The sequence below is a fragment of the Micropterus dolomieu genome, linkage group LG04, assembly GCF_021292245.1.
Source record: "Micropterus dolomieu isolate WLL.071019.BEF.003 ecotype Adirondacks linkage group LG04, ASM2129224v1, whole genome shotgun sequence".
Taxonomy (NCBI): domain Eukaryota; kingdom Metazoa; phylum Chordata; class Actinopteri; order Centrarchiformes; family Centrarchidae; genus Micropterus; species Micropterus dolomieu.
This window is the reverse complement of record NC_060153.1, coordinates 13680478-13702667: the sequence shown is the minus strand read 5'-3', so window position 1 is coordinate 13702667 and position 22190 is coordinate 13680478. Positions and strand designations below refer to the sequence as shown.

The 22190-nt window shown below is 42.4% G+C and overlaps 1 protein-coding gene across 1 annotated transcript in view; it reads left to right on the top strand.

Moving 5' to 3' along the window:
* The first annotated feature begins 1299 nt into the window (after positions 1–1299).
* The window catches only part of zcchc7 (zinc finger, CCHC domain containing 7), a 27036-nt gene continuing 6145 nt past the window's right edge, over positions 1300–22190 (top strand). Inside the window, exons 1-4 of the mRNA XM_046047308.1 lie at positions 1300–1371; positions 1815–1952; positions 2056–2226; positions 4563–4598. Of these exons, the coding sequence (XP_045903264.1) occupies positions 1300–1371; positions 1815–1952; positions 2056–2226; positions 4563–4598 (417 nt within the window). The remainder of the gene's footprint in view (positions 1372–1814; positions 1953–2055; positions 2227–4562; positions 4599–22190) is intronic.

The window sequence follows — 22190 nt, the reverse complement described above, 5'->3', positions numbered from 1 at the left end:
ACAAAAAAATCATCTAAATTGTAGTAACAAGCTTTTGCTATGATGGCTACAACATCAAGTTGCTTGCAAAGGGGAATGTGTGTGTGTGTGTGTGTATGTGTGTGTGTGTTTTTGGAGGTGAAGGTCGTGGCAGAAAGAAGCCTCATCCAAACAGCAGCCATTTTAATTTGTTTGACAGGGAAGAGAGGTGATAACCTCCCTCTGCAGCCGAACACCCGGGGGGGGGGGGGGGTTAGAAAACAAGGAGAGAGTGAGAGAGCGAAAGCGAAGGAAGCAGGGCTGAACAGAATGGTGATAAGGGGGCGGATAGAGAGAGTCAGAAAAAGAAAGAGAGGTGGAAAGGAGAGTGTAATATTTGATTATGGCTCAAGGCTGTATGTTTGTCCAAAGGCTAAAGACTGTCAACCAGCTAATCGTGGGGGTCGATGCATGGGTGTGTCTGTATGTGTCTGTGAAAGCATGTGAGCCTGTGCGGGACGTTGCTATCAGCACATAATTTATGCTGAGTACACGTGTCTGTGTGTGTTTCTGTGTGCGTGCGAGTTTTTGTGTGTATGTTATGATTTCTGGATGTCAGTTACAGTTCTGTGGGCCTGAGGAGAATACAGTGGTCTCCCTCAGGGCGCTGTTAGTGCCACTCTCATACAGATGTGCTGGGCCGCCACTGTGTCAGTTTCAGTGTGTGTGTGTGTGTGTGTGTGTGTGTGTCCTTCCCTTACAGGAAGCTAAACTTACTCCTCAGGGTTTAGGTTTTCTTAATAGGGTTGGATATTGTCTAGACACTAAAAGAACTGTTGAAAGCAAAGAATCCACCTTTGTTGTCTGTCGATTTAGGCTGCTTTAAACAGACATTTGTCATACTGAGCATTGACGCATGTGTAATCAGTACTGTGGATGCACAGTAGGACTAAACTTTGCTGTCAGGAGTGGATAAGAGCACTTTGTAAAAGCATATTTTGTAACAAGTTCTTGTGAATTCCAATTCTTGAACTCTAACTATTCTATTATTTTTTTTAAATCTTCCCATTTTCATCTGTTTGTTTAATTTTTATTGTGCTTTTGTGTGTGGTTGATAAGAATCGTGTAGCCTAAAGATATTTTCAAGAACGCTGCATGTTGCCAAACATGACAACTACAGAAAGATAACATAATAATGTTTGCTTGTAAGACTGTGATCAATATCACACGCTAGGTAAATTAAAACAAAAATGTACTTAAAATTGTGCATGAATGAATATATACTACTGAAAATAAATTCAGAAGCTTAAGCAAATAAATTTACTTTAGCAGTATTTCAAAATGCATTTTTCTGTCCTGCCAGATGTTGAAGAAGAAGCCGGCAGCTGGTTGGTTTCTGAAAAGGACAGGGAGGTAGGTGGGAAATTTGAAGCTTTGCAGTATGTCAAATATATCCTGACATTCAGCCACCCTTGTCTTCTGAGGTCTTTTTACAAAATATTTTGTGCTTGTTTGAATTACAGCGATTTTCTGAAAAAGGGGGAAGAAAGTAGATGCGTGTAGCCAAAACACTTTTCTCTAAAATTAATGCAAGTGTTTGGTTAATTAGGACTGGTTCTCTATAAGGATATACGCCAGGGTAAAATGTAAGAAGTAATATATTATTTCAATATATAACATTTGAGGGTATGGAACACAACACCTGTTTTTCATCTGTCGGAAAGAGTTGGAAAATAGCTTTTCTCTGGTTTTCACTCAAAGTAAATGATTGATCTGTTTTTGTGTGTTCAAAACATCCAGGTAATTCTTGTAAGTCTCACTATCAACACACATGATACATTAGCTGTGTGTTTCAGGCTCAGATCTATAACAAAGACAAGGGGGCCAGGATAGCGGTGCACCGGTTGTCAAACAGATACTATACTGGCAAGAACGTCCATTGTCGAAACTGCAACAAGACCGGACATCTCTCCAAGAACTGCCCTGAGCCCAAAGTCAGTTCCACTCAGCAACATGGACAGCTTATAAACACTGTTACAAGTAAAAGCACGTAAAACTAACTGTTATGTGAGTATAACTATGTGTGTGTGTTTGCAGAAGTTGTTGTCCTGCTTCCTTTGTGGCACCCCAGGCCACCTGGCCAGTGAATGTCCCAATAAACACTGCAACAACTGCGGCCTGCCTGGGCACCTCTATGATTCCTGCAGCGAGAGAGCGTACTGGCACAAACAGTGCCATCGCTGCAGCATGACGGGGCACTTCTTTGATGTGAGTATAGCATCCTGTTTTATTAGGTTTTAATACCAATAAGAGATGAAGACTCTACATATATGAGTCCAATGCAGGCACATAGAAATAATGCCAGATTTACCTTCATCAGGGCAAACACACCACATGGCCAAAAGTATGTGGACACCCAAACATCACACCTATACATGATTGTTGAGGCCAGTTTATCCCAGAGGTGTTGGATGGGATTGCATTCTGTACAGACCAGTCAATTTCACCAAACCCCAAACATTTTGTATAGAGCTTGTGAATGTGAGCATTGTCGTATTGAGACAGGGAAAGGGCCATCCAAAGTTGGAAGCAGGTTATGATGTTAGAGCCTATAGTGCATGCTGTAGCAATTAGAATACCCATAATTGGAAGTAAGGGGCCAAGTTCAAATGAAGTACATAGTACGTATGATGTAGTTAAACACAATTTGAAAGTTATCATAGGACCTGAAAATAAATCAGTGCTCAAAGCAAATTGACTATAAAGTTATGAAAACATAGTGTATCAAGTAAAAAGAAGGGAATGAAGTATTGCAGAGTAAGAAAGTTATGAATCCAATCAACGTTATGCTACTGTACTGTATGAGCTAGTACAGATAATGTATGTGGGGGGCTTTGGCCTAATGTAAACATGATGAAGCATCGACCACCTTTATCCCCCCCCCCCCATACTTTTTGTCTAATGAGTGACCAGGGGGTCAGCACACGCCGCTGTTCACATTAATTGATACACTTCAGCAATTACAGCTTAGTTATGTCTCTGCCATGCTGCATATTCCAGCTGTGGGCTTGTGTGTGTGTGTGTGTGTGTGTGTGTGTGTGTTGGCACTGAAGGGTGAATCTAATGGCCATCAATGACAATTATCCCACCGCAACGTTCATTACCTTGCCCATTTACACTAATGCCATAGAATGGAAAACCCTGTGTAAGAGCCTGCTTGTCTCTCCCCCACCTTGCTCGCTCGCTCACTCTCTCTCTCTCTCCCTCTCCGCCAGTCAGTCATGTACTGTGCTCTGTGTAATGGATGAGTAACCAGGTGAACACCAGAGGGAGAGGGGAGACCAGGACACATACCGCCCATTTTTTCGCTCTTTCTTTCCCCCTCGCTGTATTTTTCGTCCATTCTTTCTCCCCTCTTCCTCCATATCCTCACGCTTTTGCATACTTTGAACAGCAAACAAAGGTGCAAAGTTGCTTGTTATTGTAATTAGCCTTTTCTTGGAATGCATAACTTTTTTTGTTTTTCTCCATACACTCACAAATTATACTGTATGGGTTAGCGTGAGTGTGTTTGAGAGAGAAAGAGAGTCAGGTCTCTGTCCCCTGGGCCTTTCTGTGTCTCTCATTAAAGACAGACGGTTGACGGAGCGCGAGTGTGTCGCTCGACTCGCCTGTCGCCCTCGACAACAACACACTACCCCGGCGGTCTGGAGGGAGAGAGCAAACGGGAGGGAGTAGGGGCGGGTGTGGTGAGGGGTGGTTGAAGAAAAGAAAGCTAGATGAGATGTGGAGGAAGATACAGCTATCGAAATTCATATTTACCCATCTACAATTATTTACAAATCTAAACAGCTCCTCCTGCCTAGCAATCTCTACAGACTGCTTTAAAGGTCAGGATTTGAACAAGGACTTTGGGCCAAATAGTCTCTTTTTTATATGAAAATAATTTGCATATTATGCAAATTAGTATAAGGACTAGTTTAGTGTATGCAAGAGAAAACTAAACATAGTGTTCTTCGCAGAACAGGTTTAAATCTCCCACTCTCTCGGTCCCTCTCGCTCAGTAGGTGTGTAAGTAGATAAATCTTGTTGCCTGCGGCGACTGCGGCATTTTCAATTTCCCAGTGGGAAGTGGCGGCGGTTGGGAAAGGATGTCGGAACGCTTAAGGAACAGCGTGGCGAAGCACCGGAGATAATGCTTTAGCCACACCGGGACAAAACGACTGACTGCCTTTCTTTACTGACTGTTTGAGTAACTGACTGCATAGGGATAGATGGAAGGGAAACAGGCTGAGAAATCAGGGTGATAAAGGTTTAGCGAGAGACAGAGGAAGAGACTTGAAGAGTCAGACAGCCAAATAAATGGCAACATGATCTGCTTTTCAGTTTCCTTTTGGCCCTTCTCTCAGACCTATGTCAGCATCTGACTAAATACTGTTACTGCTCTTTCTTAAAGTGTCTTTACTAGCCTACTCAGAAGTAAGAGAAACACATATGCTGCAGATTGTTTTTTTCCCTTTCTTTTAAGTCTGTGTTATTCCTTTCCTGTCTGTTTGCCTGTAGATTTGATGACCATATATAGTGTGTTCTTTTCCTCTCCTCAGGCTTGTCCAGAAATCTGGAGACAGTATCACATCACGGTGAGTCTCTTACCACAAAACCAACACTGTCAACCAACTACACTCTACTGCTGTTCACACTTTCACCTGAGCGCTGCTCTGCTTCTTTATGTTTTTCATCAGGTATCGTATTTACGTGAAAAATGTTGAATCTGGGGAGGACACAGCCTGTTGTCTGAGCTCCAATTTTAAATGCTTCTCCTCTAACCGAAGCGGCCTTTCTATTAATTGCAACTCCCTAAATCTCAGATTAATCTCAGTTGAGGGAGGTTGTGAAAGTGATGGGGTTGTAACCGCTGATGTCTTTCCAGGAGTACCTTCGTCTGTCTTACCAGGAACCCCCCCCCTTTTCAATTAAAATCGCCTTAAGAGCTTCCTTAATGCTTTCTTTAAGTCGCCTATCACTTCTAGTGATTTCAGTGTCATTACTAGAGGCGACATTCAACGACTGATCCTTAGTAAAACTGTCTAGAAGCTCCTCATAAGGTTTGGCCAAAAAGTCACTTTTCACAGCTCACTGTATACTTACTCAGGATACAGAAAGCTTAAAGGCCTTTCAATTCAAGAACAAGCTTGATGGCAAAGGTTGCATTCAAGAACACTTCACCTCACCTGTGCCAATACAACCCACAAAGTATCCAAACAGTGTAGTATTTAAGTACAGAGTGAAAAACTCAATGCTCCCTCTATCGAAAAAGTTCAGCTTCCAAAATAGCTGATCCTACAACAAACTGATGTAACAAAAGCGCCAAAAGTAGCACACAAGTAGGTTCCCTAGAACTTATCGACTTACCATTCATAAAATTGTCTTAAGATGCATTCAACAAATAGTAAAACCTAACTACAACGCAAAGCTCCTGCACAAAGACAACTTAAGTATCAACTACAGCGCTAACAAAGCTGCAAAATCCTTTCCTGACACTCAAAACAACAGCTAAAGCCAGCTGCTATGTCAACTGACAACACAAAGCACAGTGAACCAAAGCCACCTTGCAGATTTATCAGTAATAAACCCCAGTCTCTACCTACCAGAAACTGTCTCATGCCTAGCTGTCTTCGGCGAGGCAAAGACGCTGCACAGCACCATCAGCCAAACAAGGCCAACAGCTCTGGACAGCATACCACCAACATAGACTAAGGGCTCCACCCAGGATTACCTCAAAACAAAAAAGGCAAAATAATAGCGTAGTGAGCTAATGGAAGAACTGAGAAAATTGTTTTAGCTGGTTGACTTTGAAGCCTAACTTACAAGGGTTTTCTTCTAAACTCAAGGGTATCTTTGGAAGACTAACTGTTGACCTTACAACCTTGGCTATGTATTTTCCGTACCATGAAGTTTAGCCTTATACTAGTTCTCATTTTCAGTGTGTAGAGTGTACTAACAGTTGGTACTCAAGCTGTGTCAAATTTGGCGAAGTCCCAGTGGACGTAGTAGTTCTGCTCAGAGTCCCAATTAAAATCAGAGAAATGTAAAAGAACAAGGTGGTAGTGGTAGAGGGGGCGACTAAGCCAGCAGCACACTCACCCTGACCCACTTACAACCGGGGATGCTTCTTAAATCTTTTTCATGCAGAACGTGCCTCATCAGAAAAGAAATATTTTAAATCTTACTGCGAAATACTATTTTATTAACTGAGGTCTTCTGGAAAATGACACGGGACATTTAAATTATTTACTCAGTGTTTTAATTTACAGAGTATGGTCCACTTACACGAAGAAACAGTGCGCTGGATTGTGGAGGTTTTGCGTTAGTAGGTATAGATTGCATTTATAAAACCAAACTCTAACCTCTGATAACATTGAGGTGTGGTGGTGATGACCCTTACCTCATTCTCTCCGTATGCTTTATGACGTATCTTTCAGTGTTTATCAAAATCAACCAGGCATTTGAGCAACGTGACAAGGTCTTCTCGAGAATCAGATCATTTGTAGTTTAGCAGGTGGATTTTCCAAAAAGCCACGCGAAAGAGTTTTTTCTACGAGCGTCAGGAAGGCAAAGGTGTTACACGATCACTCAAAATCAATAAGCCAGTTGTGATTGGTATTGACCTCGCCCTGTAGCAGGTGAGTGAAGCATGGTGGAAAAAAAACATCTAAGAAGATTAAGGGAGTGCCAAGAGTGATGGCAACCTTTTTTATTTATATATATATATATATATATATATATATATATATATATATATATATATAAAATTTTGGGGGCTTCATTTTCAACCTAAATGCACATGTGACATCCGTGTGTGTGTGTATTTGTGTTTGTGCAAGAACAATGTGTCAGAGAGTAGAAAACTGTGACAGTCACATGGGCCATATGTCAACTGGGGATGCATTTGCTTGTGTGTGTGTGTATCCGAAATCTAAAAAGATAACCAGTTTTCTTGGCTGTGTGCGCGCGCGCGCGTGCCTCTGAGTGAGGGGGTGATATAGACCTCAGCCTAAGAGAAAAGAGCAGCTTGTTTGTCAATTAAAAGACGTGATAAAGCATGAAATGGGCTGCCAACGCCACTCGGGACAAGGGAGTGAGAGAGAGAGAGAGGGAAGAAGAGTGTGTGTTTGCATATATCTTGGCGTGCATTTTGTGTGTGTGTGTTGGGGGAGGTCTGTCACTCTTCTCTATGGAGATTAATTAGCAGGGGCTGTCTAATGAAAAGGCAGCATCGTTAGCGCTAGGGTAGCACGGCGGGAGAGGCGGAGGGAGGAGGAGGAGGAGTACGGAAGAAGGGAGGAAGAAGGAGGGAGTAGGACAGAAGTTCCCGGGGAGACACTGGCAGAGAGGATGGAAGTTTAAGTTTAATTGTTACTCACACGGTGGCAGGGGGGTGGATGATGTATGTTTTACTGTAGAGTTCCGCTTTGGACCACAGATGAGAGGAGAAGATGCTGATGAAAGAGCAGCACATAGATTCTTTGGTCGCCTCGCAAGATGATGAAACCATTTTTTGTGTGTTTCTGTGTGTGTTTGTGTGTGACGGCATGCTTTAACGGGTGGAGGATTGTGACCCAGGTCTAATTGAAGTATTTAAGCCATTTTAGCACTGGGAACAGAAGGTCGTTACAGATCTAAACTGGCATGGGGGTTAGGGTCTCGTGCAGACACCAACACACACACATAAACACACTTACACATATGCATACACAGGGCTCCTTCTGTTTAAGACAGCCTCATTTTATTCATGATGCTGCTTATGACCCTGAACTCCCCAATGTGAGAAGGAATGTGTGCGTGTGTGCGTGTGCGTGTGTGCGCGCGCGCTTTGGGAGATGTGACTCTGTCACCTTCCGCTGGGCTCAGCCAGGTGTGAAAAGGCATTCTGTCAGACCTCCCTGCTACTGGGTCCATTTATCCTTTTGTGTGTGTGTGTGTGTGTGTGTTTGTGTGTGTGCTAGGTCCGTTTATCTTCCGAGAGTGTATGTGTTGTCTGCCTGCACCTGGCCCTCAACTAACAAACTCCTCCAAACCACACAGTATGGACCACAAAGCCCTGGGGTATTTACTGAGAAAGTAAGATACTGACACACATGGACACACAAAACACACACACACACACACACACACACACGCACACAACACACACACACACACACACACACACACGCGCGCGCGCGCTTCTACAAATATATATAGAGAGGTAAATAGAGTAAAAAGCTATCCACAACATTTTCATCTTGACTGTGACAGTGGTTCTGAAGACATTATTACACAACAGTGATATTTACACAAAGATTTGCTTCGAAGAACAGGTTTACTTCCACAACTCTTTCTCAGTCTCTCTTTCTCTTTCACCCACACGCCCACGCCCACAGACACCCGGGTTTTACTTCTTTCTTTTGCATACAGCTTTACAGCGTGGGGTCGCTCCTTTTCCTACATACCCCATCCGCCTACCTGCTTCCATCTTTGTGTTTTATTGTCTTTTTAACTAAGTATTGTGCATGCGAAGTATCATCAGTGTGATTTTTATAGTATTATAACTGTTTTGGGGGGGATTAACATAGTTTGATATACATATTTCAACCAAACAACGTTGTCTATGTGTGTTTCTTTTGGTGTTTTCCTTCCTTTCCCAGACTGCCTTTTGACCAAGCCCAAAAGAACAGGTGTGAACTTGCTACTTTCAGTCTTAAGATGGGTTTATGGTTGAGTCACTTTTGTTATCGCAGCATGGCTATGATCTCGCCTGCACCTCATATACAAATCACATTGCATCATGCCTCTTCTGCTTTGGATTTCTTGATTGAGTGTCAGTGCAAAATGGTGATTGTAGAGAGAAGCCATTTTTTTGATTTAGTTCTGTTCTTAAACAATATCTGAGCGCTACTGTAAATGTGACAGTGATGTCAAGTTGTCTATGTTAAGCCAGTCAATAGCAGGAATACAACAGTACACCAAAAGGAAGACCGAAAACTATCACCAAACTGTAGCATAGGGCTTCATCTGACAATTATTTTCATCATCAAAGAATCTGTCAGTTATTTTTGAGATTAATTAACTAATTGTTTGGATATAAAATGTCAGAAATGAGAGGAACAATGCCCATCTCAAGTTCCCAATGCTCAGGGTGACAACTTCAAATTGGTTCAACAAACAGTCCAAGGCTCAAAGGTATTAAATTTACAATGAAATAAAACCCAGAAAAGCAGCTAATTCTGAGGCTGCTTTGCTTGATAAAAGGCAAAAAAATTATTAATAATAGATTACCAAAATTGGAAAACAGAAATGGGAGACAGGAAAATGGGAAGACAAGAGCGGAGGAGAACAATAAAGGGAGAATGATGGAGGGAGAACGATCAGGAAGTCGAACGACCTGCTGTCCTTACACAGGCTCCGTTAATGCACGTAAAGATCATGCATTAATGTGTGCATTTATGCATACAACACACAAGTCACAGTGACTTTTTCCTCCTGTTAGTGTTATCAGGACCCTGCTGTGCTGGGTTTAGGCCAGAGTGCCACCCTATGGCTGCTGCAGGAAGCGTAGACTCGCTCTCTAGTCAGCAAGGACATTTAAAGTCCTTTTGAATTTTTAAACCTGTGAACGTGGGTCAAATCCTGATCCAAATCCTAATTAACTTCCGTGTGCCTTTTTAGTATGTTTTTGGAAGCGATCAGGGTCCGTGTGACATAAAATGCAGAAATGTGCTCTGTATGGATCAGAGATAGAGAGAGGAAGACAGAGACAACTGAGGAGGGAGAGAGAGAGAGATGTGTGTTGTAAGAGATTCAGAAGGATGCGAGGAGAGAGAGAGAGAGAGTGAGAAACAGGAGGGTGAGTGTATTAAAAAGAGTGAAAGAGACAGGCGAGAGCGAGCAGGGAGAGTGAATCTGAGCGCACAGCAGCTGATTGGTACAGGTATATCAGTGTGTGAGCATTGATTGGCCTCTCTTTAGATAGTAGTGGTGACACCTGTACGTGTGTGTTTATTGATCGGTACTACGACCCGCGGTGGTGTATACGTGTGTATGCGTGTGTGTGTATCGAGCGGATTCTGTCCTCATGGTGGTATCAGTGTGTGTGTGTGTGTGTGTGTATCGATCTTTTCCTCAGGGACAGGTGTGTGTGTGTCTCTCAGTGTGCCTATGAAATAAAACTGTCTGTGACCTTTTTGTTCAACCACAGAAATTAAGCCATTTTAACTCCCCTCCTTAAACTCCATTTGGTTTCCTTCTTTCTCACTTGACTGCCCTTTTTTCTCTCTTTTCATTTAGTATGTGTTGTACCTTTCTTTGCTGTATTCACACTTGGCTTTGTTAGCCCAAGGTTAGGACGGTTTGCCCCTTTAAAATCCTCTTCTTTTCAGAAAAGAAAATACATTTACATTTCTTTAGAAAGAAAAAATAAGAATGACTTTTCTTCAAAGTTGACCTCTTGAGTTTGTCCATGTCAAATTAAAACTCATAATGCACTATGAGCGTCAAATTACTAAAATGTTTAGTCTGTATAATCAAATGGTTCAATTCATTGTCTTCCCTTTTTGTTGGTTGAACTAAATAATTGTTCATAGACATGACCATTGCAAATATCCTAAAATGCATACTGGATGGTCAGAGAGACGTGTAGTATTAGAATTTTTTATATATTGGTTCATATTTGTATTTGATCCAATAGTGTCTTTTAAAGAAGCAACAACACAAAACATATCCCTCTGTCCGAGTATGGTGTCTATAGAGCACTGTTGACATTTGTAGATTTTAATTTGCAAGTTGGAAGTGAAAAAAATTGTTTTTTAAGATCTTGACGTTGTGTTTTGTATGTGGAGATGAGTTGGTGTTTCTGCAATGACATGGGAATACAGAGCAATTGAATTAGATTTTGCTCCTAGACAAATATTTATTGTATTGTGAGATAAAGTTTAATATAAGGAACTCCTTATCGCTCAACAGGAAACGATTTGTGTATTCACAGACATGATATTAGTTATGTATTACATTTATTGTTATCATTTATTTAGTCATTTATTTATCCTTACAGAAGGTTGTACAACGAAAGGTTGTACAATGAAATTAAACGTTGTAGTCCCTTCATGCTACATGCGGAACATATCAGATAATTCAATGCATATTAGAATAGAGTAAAATATAAATAAAATAAAACTACATATACAGTTATGTATTTATTTATATATATATATATATACACACACACTTAAACACCCAATAAATAATTCTGCAGTGCATTTTTCCAAATTTGCATCTGAGAGAATATAAACAATAGTAACAATATAGTAATGATAATACAGTTTTCATCCTCACATAAAAAGTCAGACATCTGAAAAACGGTCTCCGTCCACTTTGACTGTGTTTAAGCACCAAGCATCACCAGTGTAAACACAGTCCGCCTTCCCTCATCTTGTCGGAGTATTGCGCTCTGTCAGCTCGGAACATGGTCTGCCTGCCGAGTGCTTGATCCGGGGTGTTGATAGAGCAGGTGTCTGTAAAGATGTGGGCACAACAGTCTCTGATTTCCAGTTGTTTGGCCAGCCTGAGTCCCATTTCGTCCAGACTGGGCATTAGCCAGGAGCAGCCTTAAGTCCAAGCTGGGCCAGCATGGCTCCTATCCCGGCTCTTCGCCGCACCCACCGTGGTGCCTGGTCTGGTGGATCTGGCTGGGTGGATGGTCCTCTGCTCTTTAATCCAAACTGCAGAGACGATCTCTGTGAATTTGTCTGGTACATTGTGTTCCAGGTTTATTGTTTGGCTTTAAAAGTGGAAAAACTGCCCGTGCATTAAGCCGGCCTCCCCAGTGACCCAGTCGGGTCACTAAGCACAAAGCATTGCTCTTCTCTGGATAGGTTTGACTACAGACTTATATTAAGATATATAAGAATTAGTGTTTGTTTACCGTTTTACTCTGTTAAATACAAGACAGACTACATCTTTTCCAACCGCACTTCAGCTGTTGAAATTGCCCACAGGTGATGTTGTTGTAGGACCTTTCCAACATGCTGTCTTAGAGTGCCCTTCAGTGGTCAAACAGAGAACTGCACTCTAATCACATGAAGAAGAATTGATCAGATTTGCTCCTTGTGGAGTTTGTTTTGCCCACACGTGGTAGCTGTTATTGTACAGGACGCTAGTATGGTTTGTTTGTTGCTACAGTCTCACACTGGAAAGACCAACACAGTGAAGTTATTGTTGGTTTTTGTGTTAATTCAAATAAGTTTCATCCCTCTGTCCCTCTTCAGAATAACACTATTAGAGTGGCAGTAGCTCTGGATTTCAAGTGATGTGCTATTTGTATCAGTCAATAAGGATTCATGTAGATGTAGATTCATAAGTTCTTTGCAGGTGCTTGGTAATGACATGACAATTGTGCTGTGTTGTGTTTAGCATAATGTTTTCTATTAGCATAAGTGGAATTATTTCACATGAATATTATATATTAGTAGACACATGCCTTTGGTGTGAGAGACTCTGGTTCGAATCCACTGTGACAAATCCACCAATGTGTCCCTGAGCAAGACACTTAACCCCTAGTTCCCTCCAGAGGTGTACGACCTCTGATAGATATAGATATGGCAATTGTAAGACGCTTTGGATAAAAGCGTCAGCTAAATGAATAAATGTAAATGTAATATAGTAGTATATACACAACAAAAGCCCATAAAAAAAATCTCAAAAAATAAGACCAGCTGAAAGAAGACCAAAATAGTCAAAATAGTATAAAATTTGTGAAAAAAGTGATTTGACAATATTATATATTGCATGTAACAGTATCAGGCAACATGTGAATAAGTAAAAATAAATTTGTAGTCGCACATGTACTGTACACATACACACTGGTGAAGGACAGAGAGATACACAAATTAGCAGATTAGATTGTTATAAAACTCAACATTTCATCAACATTTATCTGTGGTTACTGATAAATCTATTTTGAGATCCACACTTAGTAAAGGTTTAATCACATCTCTACCCATTTTATTCTGACAAAACACAACATAATAGTTAAACCTCACAAATAATCCAAAATTCCGATAGCAATGAGCAATACTGCTCTTAACTCTTCTGTTCTTTCTGCTGAACTTGAAACCACAGGTTTAAGTTTTGACCTTTCTTCCACTTCTTCGTCTGTCCTTCCCTCTGTCTGGCTGACCTCTCTTTTTCTTTCTCTCCCATCCTCTTACAAGAATGTGCTCAATTCAAACAGTGCTCTGAAAAAATCCTTTAAGTCCGCATCTATTCAGTGAGCTGTTTTGCTGTCTCATCATTGTACAGTACAGACTCTCACCTCTGCCATGTCAAAAGGCTCTGAACTCTTTATTCCCCTTCAGACTGAGACACTGACGGCACAGGAGGCAGTGGAGGGTACATTTGTAAAATGGAAATAGCTTTTTTATGTTTTCAATCTAGTTATATTAACCAAATAGCCCATCAGGGCTAAGAAAGTAAAGTCCAGGTTTGAGTCAATCAGGGTAGCACAGTTCATGAAAGAGAAGTGCAGCGCAGAGTTATGGCAGTTAATGACAGTTAATTGGTATACACACACTCTTGTACACTGAATTTTTTGTACTCTCACAGCCTCATATCCAGCTCAAAAACACACTCAATTCAGTTTATTCTTTAATGTCCCACATCGGAAGTTTGGCTTGCAGCTTGGCATATAAATAGACTTGCAAAACAGAACAAAATAAAAACAAGCAAATTAGAGCTGAAACAATTCATTTTTAATTATCAGCAACTATTTTGATAATTGATTAATCATTTGAGTCACTTTTAAAGGAGTACTGCCAAACATTTGCTGCCACTATCTCTGCTTTATATCATTAACTGAACTGTTGATCGGACAAATCAAGCAATTTGAAGACATTACCCTAGGTTCTTTGAAATTGCGATGGGTATTTATCACAATTTCCTAACAATTGACCTGCAGATTATTTCCTTGATTGATTAATGAATCAATGATAAAAATAATTAGTAGTTTCAAATCTTTGCTTAGTAAAAAAACTGTAGCAATAATCAAAACAATAAGTAAGAGCATTTAAGAAGAAATAAAAAGAGGTAATACAGGTGTCTTCACATACACAAATGTACACATAACACCAAAGGAATGTAAACACAAATACACACTCACATGCTGTCACACACGCACACACATGCACACACACACGCGCGCACACACACACACACACACACACACACACACACACACACAGGTGCAGTGTTATCAGAGGTCTTGCAGGCTTTGCAGGTCTTTGTGCCTTTCCGCTTAGCTGGATGGTGTCGATTTTGTTGTGGGTGTGCATATGGAAGTGTGTGTTTGTGTGTGATTTGTTGGCTGAGATGTAAAATTAGGGTTTAACGTCCGGACCGGGGCATAAGAGTCCATATGTATATAGTATATCTAAATCCCTGTCTCTCATGTACATATGAGTTGTCCCTGTCTAATTGCTGGGAATAAAATGAATGATATATTTCCATAAACAAGGCCTCACACTGGCAACAACAGAATAAAGCCTTTAGACCCCAGGAGTGAGTGCTAAGAATAGAAATCGTATCGAAGTTGGACCTAGATTTGAATAGATTAGCTTGTATCCTCTGTTTCACCTTCCTTGGTGTGACCAGATTACCTCTAGTCGCTGCCCCCCCAAAAAAGGAGGGGGGGAGTCTTCCAGAGGTGGTAACCCACCGAATGCCATTCACCCCTGCATCGCATTATCATTACATTCCAGAAGCATTTTCTCTCTCTAAAGAGAAAATCAGGACTCCTACTGATTGTGTTCAGACTGATTGACTGACTGACGGGAGGAGATAGGAAGAGCCTCTGGGAATTACACTGCGAATGTGAGTCCTCACAGGGCGCGGGGTTACGGCTTCGGTCTGAGTCTTTGTGAACTGGCAGACACAAAGGGGTAGGAATCACATCTGGTTATTTGGAGACACCTTCCTCCTCTTCCTCCTCCTCCTCCATAGCCTCCCTAACTGCACACATGCACACGTCCACCTTAAACGGTCTCCTAAGGACGATTGATTTTCGTGTTCCTGTTCATGAGTGAAAGTAAACACAATAATTAAATTCTTCACAATTGTGGAAATTGCACAGCTGAAACTCCCTTAATGAGAATAAGTGGGTTAATGGTTCTGTAGTTTGTATTCTCCGTGAAAAGCTGTTCACCTTATAGCCATATCACAACTGTCTAATTAACCGTCCCAGTTATCCTAATATGTACACACTGGCATGTTGCACACAAGGGTCTGTTTGTTTTGGTATGAGTCCAGTAGTCTTGTGTTGTGAGGCTGTTTCCTATGATAAAGCATGCAGAGTTGGTCCCCTGTGGGTCCACTAACATATGCAAACCTCTCCCCATTGCTGTAATAACAAATGCAAAACAGTGCCGCTGGCCCCGGCCCCCACGCTCCCACCACCCGTTACTCTAGATCCCGCCCCCTCACAACCACACACACGCACACACAAGCCTGTTTGCTTCTCGGATTGTGTTTGATAACTGTGTGTGTGTGTTCCTTCAGATTGTAGTCTGTAACAGTCTGAGCTTTGTGTTGGCCAAAGGATTATCACGGCTTTGCCACCAGCAGCTAAGAAGCAAGAGGAGAGCGGGGCTTAGAGAGACACAGTGTATGTGCTTGGGACAACTGTGGGAAAACACGCTTGCGTGTGTGTGTCTGTGTGACAGAGAGAGCGCGCTCGTGTGTGCATGCACGAGAGGCCACGGATGGCTGGTTGTCTGTGTCCACACAGCAAAGCCCTTAGGACCTTCTCAAACACCCTCCTACACACACACACACACACACACACACACACACATCCTGAAGCATCAGTCCTCTTTTTGTATGTCTCTGAACAGCTCCAGAAGCTCTTCGTGTCATATCAGCAGGAAGTGGAACAGACTCAGATCTCTCCTGCCGTCTCTGCAGAGGACCATTAGTTAAACACAGACACGTTTTTAATGTAGCCTCCCATGCTGTGAGTTGTCTGTCATGCAGTTTTATGAATGGAGAGGTTGGGGCCTTTTAGGAAAGCTGGAAAAGCATAGAAGTAATTGATAATTTTCATTGGATTAGATATGATTTTATTTTATCTGCAGTTTTATTGTCATGAACAGCGTACACATAACACACTTCTCCAAATATTCACAAAACAGTAAAAAAACAAAACACAAATTGAATCCCACATGGACAAAAGACTTTACACACATAGTCCAATTGTTATGAAACAAATTCTGCTCGTTTTGTGATGATTGGACAAACAGTTATTTATACTATGATTGTTGTTTTTTTGCTTTTTTACCGCCTAGTGATTATTTTAAAGGGTAACTTTCAGGGTATGTTTCATGTGTTTATGTGGACATATGCTGAAAGATGATTGAACAAACAATTTCTGATTCATTGTCTGATTTGTGTTATCCCACGCCCAGTTTGTTGCATTTGTAGTGCACCCTAGTAGTCGTTCTGAATGAACCTTTCAGGGTATGTGTCTAGTAGGCCACACCCTAAGGGGGTAAGCCCTAAAATGCCCTGAAAATGAAATGGGCTGTCCCCAGTTTTTTTTTCCAGCTGGAGTTAGATTTGGATAAAGGTATAGTTTGGAATTAGACTAAAGCCTTGTTCAGACTACACAACTTGCCGTCTTGTCTTGTGACGGGAGTCTTGAAGTCGTTGAGAGCAATTCTTGAAGGGGACACAAACAATAGCCAAAATTGTACTTGTAGGCCTATAGGATAGGTGTACACAGAGAGAAGTCTTACTACTATTTTTCTGGCCAACAACACAAAGCAATAGTTGTTTAAATATGAGTTAAGTTCATAGGTTCACCACACGGTCATATAATCCTAAATAACTTGCGTCCTCTAGGCTACATAGTAATTTAGGTTTCTTACACACACACACACACACACACACACACACACACACACACACACACACACACACAGACCTGTCAGTGAATTTAACTGGTTGGTATCATAAACACCGCTGCACAAATCTGTCCAACACAACGCTGTCAATGTCGGAGACCCATCTTCAAAGCAGTTATTAGCAAGCATGTAAGGAGTCTAGCTAATAAGGATAGCTATGTTAACTTTGGAAAACAGCTGTCGAATAAATTGTATAACTGGTAGTCTACAGGTGCGTTCGAGATAACTGGCAGACTTTCGCCGACTTGATAGAGGAATAAAAACTGCGCCGCTCTGCTACCTCCGGTAGACTGCGTGAGTTTATAACAATGATCAGGCCTTGCTCCCACGAGGTCTAGTGACGTAACACCTCGCGGGAGGTAACGTTCTGTTATACTGAGGAAAGAGGTGGATGCAAATTTCGGTAGGTAGCCTACAATATCTGTTTTGCCGAATTATGCAATTCACTTCTTAAGGTCCTTTTAGGACACTTTGCTGTTTGAACGCAGTTAACGCAACATGTTTTTGCTGAATGTCAAGAAATGGTACTTTTTACTGTAATACTGTGTAATAATATATTAACGATTCTTAACGTTCATAAAATATATACTGTCATATCATTTATCGCTATTGATGAACCCCACAAAGAATAGTATAGCGTTTAAAAGCAGAACTTTAATTCATTTTCATATAATTCTCAGCAGGCATGCAAAATTCAGCATAACACCCGTGACAGTCGACTGCCCCCCGCCCTCCCCCGCCACAGTTATGCTGTGTATGTATATATATATATACACTGCTCAAAAAATAAAGGGAACACTTAAACAACACAATGTAACTCCAAGTCAATCACACTCCTGTGAAATCAAACTGTCCACTTAGGAAGCAACAATGATTGACAATCAATTTCACATGCTGTTGTGCAAATGGAATAGACAACAGGTGGAAATTATAGGCAATTAGCAAGACAGCCCAATAAAGGAGTGGTTCTGCAGGTGGTGACCACAGACCACTTCTCAGTTCCCATGCTTCCTGGCTGATGTTTTGGTCACTTTTGAATGCTGGCGGTGCTCTCACTCTAGTGGTAGCATGAGACAGAGTCTACAACCCACACAAGTGGCTCAGGTAGTGCAGCTCATCCAGGATGGCACATCAATGCGAGCTGTGGCAAGAAGGTTTACTGTGTCTGTCAGTGTAGTGTCCAGAGCATGGAGGCGCTACCAGGAGACAGGCCAGTACATCAGGAGACGTGGAGGAGGCCGTAGGAGGGCAACAACCCAGCAGCAGGACCGCTACCTCCGCCTTTGTGCAAGGAGGAGCACTGCCAGAGCCCTGCAGAATGACCTCCAGCAGGCCACAAATGTGCATGTGTCTGCTCAAACGGTCAAACAGACTCCATGAGGGTGGTATGAGGGCCCGACGTCCACAGGTGGGGGTTGTGCTTACAGCCCAACACTGTGCAGGACATTTGGCATTTGCCAGAGAACACCAAGATTGGCAAATTCGCCACTGGCGCCCTGTGCTCTTCACAGATGAAAGCAGGTTCACACTGAGCACATGTGACAGACTTGACAGAGTCTGGAGACGCCGTGGAGAACGTTCTGCTGCCTGCAACATCCTCCAGCATGACCGGTTTGGTGGTGGGTCAATAATGGTGTGGGGTGGCATTTCTTTGTGGGGCCGCACAGTCCTCTATGTGCTCGCCAGAGGTAGCCTGACTGCCATTAGTTACCGAGATGAGATCCTCAGACCCCTTGTGAGACCATATGCTGGTGCGGTTGGCCCTGGGTTCCTCCTAATGCAAGACAATGCTAGACCTCATGTGGCTGGAGTGTGTCAGCAGTTCCTGCAAGAGGAAGGCATTGATGCTAAGGACCGGCCCGCCCATTTCCCAGACCTAAATCCAATTGAGCACATCTGGGACATCATGTCTCGCTCCATCCACCAACGCCACGTTGCACCACAGACTGTCCAGGAGTTGGCGGATGCTTTAGTCCAGGTCTGGGAGAAGATCCCTCAGGAGACCATCCGCCACCTCATCACGAGCATGCCCAGGCGTTGTAGGGAGGTCATACAGGAATATGGAGGTTCGGGACAGCTACAAATACCTTGGGGTGCTGCGGGCTAACGGAAACCATGAAGAGGCAGCAAGGAAGTCCTCCACAGCCAAATACCTACAGAGAGAGTAAGGCATGTCCTGAAAAGTCAGCTGAATGGGAAGAACAAGATCCGAGCCATCAACACATATGATGTACCAGTCATCGGATACCCCGCTGGTATAATAAACTGGCCAAAGGAGGAGATAGAGGCCACTGACATCAAGACAAGAAAGCTCCTCACCTCACTTCCACCCCAAATCCAGCACCCTGAGACTGTACACCAAGCGTAGCAAGGGAGGCCGAGGGCTAGTGAGTCAAGACCACTGTCCAGGATGAAACGACAAAGATCCAGGAGTACATCAGGAAAATGGCCCCCAAAGATGAAGGGCTTAGTGAATACCTCAGTCAGCAGAAACTCGAAGGTGAGGACAAGGAAGACGAAGAACCTTCATGGAGAGACAAGCTAATGCACCGCATGTACCACAGACAAATAGAAGAAGTGGCTGATATCAAGAAATCCTACCAGTGGCTGGAAAAGGCTGGACTGAAGGACAGCACAGAAGCACTAATCATGGCTGCACAAGAACAGGCACTCAGTACAAGATCAATAGAGGCTGGGGTCTACCACACCAGGAAGAACCCCAGGTGCAGACTGTGCAAGGATGCCCCTGCGACAGTACAGCACTTAACAGCAGGGTGTAAGATGGAGGCAGGAAGTGCGTACATGGAACGCCATAACCAGGTAGCTGGCATAGTGTACAGGAACATCTGCCATGAGTATGGGCTGGAAGTCCCAAAGTCAAAATGGAAGACACCTCCTAAGGTATTTGAGAATGACCGAGCTAAGATCCTGTGGGACTTCAAGATCCAGACTGACAAACTGGTGATAGCTAACCAACCAGACATCGTGTTGATCGACAAACAGCAGAAGAAGGCTGCAGTGATAGATGTGGCAATCCCAAGCAACAGCAACATCAAGAAGAAGGAACACGAGAAACTTGAGAAATACCAAGGGCTGAAAGAGGAGCTAGAAAAGATGTGGAAAGTAAGAGCAACAATGGTGCCAGTGGTAATCTGAGCACTGGGGGCTGTGACCCGAAACTGGAGAGTGGATCCAGCAGATTCCAGGTAAAACATCAGAGGTGTCTGTCCAGAAGAGTGGAGTCCTAGGAACAGCTAAGATACTGCGCAGAACCCTCAAACTCCCAGGCCTCTGGTAGAGGACCCGAGCTTGAGGATGACCCATACTACCCCGCAAGGGGTGAGAGGGGGATTTTATATACATATATATTTTTTATTTTTGAGTATTTAACTGCAGCAGGCCAACTGATCTGCCACTTAACATCATAATGTGCAAAACACAACACAACAGTAGATCTACGGTATTAGCTTGATATCGGTTCACACACAAGATTATTGCTGTAGTAAGAGATGCACAGATTAGTTTTCCTGGCTGATTCCAGTTACTGATTTTTTTTTTTTAAGAGGTCTGACCTGCTGATTCCATTTTAATTCTACGTAATTCTCAAATTTATTCTTGTGTTTAATCACAAACTACAGTAATCTGCTCACCTTTCTTTTCCCGTGAGACACACAAGCACACACCTACACCTGTATGTATCTGCTCTGACTTTATTTGTCAGCACTTTTATTTAAAAGAACTCGCGTTTGGTATCTTTTCACCCGCGATTCCGTTTTCTGTGTGTTTCTCTGCAGATGTGGTAAACGTTGCGTCTTCTTCACTCTCGTGAATAAGACATGTTTTAGCCTGTGTGTGTGTGCTGTGACATGAGGTTACTGTCGGTGCACACACGAAATACAGCGCAGTGCAGCGTGTTTGTAACGTTCAATGTGACCGGCAGAAAATTGGATATTTCACACTGCTCGGCCCCAGTCACTGGTTGGAGCCAAGTAAGCGAAAATAAACAACCTATTTCAGTCCCCAGCTGATCTGCGCATCTCTAGCTGTAGAAGATGAGTTACACTTCAGTAAGCTGTTAAATAAGCTACCAAATAAGCTAGGTAATGTTATAATAACATAGAGGGCTCACAGAAAAATAATCGGTTATCATCTTTTTGTCATGATTTATTTATTAATAACTCAGCATCATCTGTATTAAAGACAACAGAATCAGTTCATCCAATGTTAAAAGTCCATAAAACAGCCTTGTCAGCCTACTTAACATTACTAGAATTCCACAACTACTGACTGATTTGAACTGGTTTTCTGCCACCGGACTCCTGTGAGAGAAAAAGCAGGCAGTGTACCAAACCACTGTGAGGCAAGAGAGGGGGGACTCAAAATGTTTCTAAACTTAAAAAGCACTTTAATTACCCTGTTTGCGTTTGTATTGTTTTACTATTTACACAATTGTTTTAAGTATACAGGTGCTGGTCATATAATTAGAATATCATCAAAAAGTTAATTTATTTCAGTAATTCCATTCAAAAAGTGAAACTTGTATAATGTATACATTCATTCCACACAGACTGATATATTTCAAGTGTTCATTCCTTTTGATTTTGATGATTATAACTGACAACTGATGAATCAGTATCTCAGAAAATTAGAATATTGTGAAAAGGTTCAATATTGAAGACGCCACACTTATATTGGTTAACTCAAAACACCTGCAAAGGCCTTTAAATGGTCTCTCAGTCTAGTTCTGTAGGCTACACAATCATGGGGAAGACTGCTGACTTGACAGCTGTCCAAAAGACGACCATTGACACCTTGCACAAGGAGGGCAAGACACAAAAGGTCATTGCTAAAGAGGCTGGCTGTTCACAGAGCTCTGTGTCCAAGCACATTAATCCAAAGTTATGTTCTCTGATGAAAGTAAGTTTTGCATTTCATTTGGAAATCAAGGTCCCAGAGTCTGGAGGAAGAGAGGAGAGGCACAGAATTCACGTTGCTTGAAGTCCAGTGTAAAGTTTCCACAGTCAGTGATGGTTTGGGGTGCCATGTCATCTGCTGGTGTTGGTCCACTGTGTTTTCTGAGGTCCAAGGTCAACGCAGCCGTCTACCAGGAAGTTTTAGATCACTTCATGCTTCCTGCTGCTGACCAACTTTATGGAGATGCAGATTTCATTTTCCAACAGGACTTGGCACCTGCACACAGTGCCAAAGCTACCAGTACCTGGTTTAAGGACCATGGTATCCCTG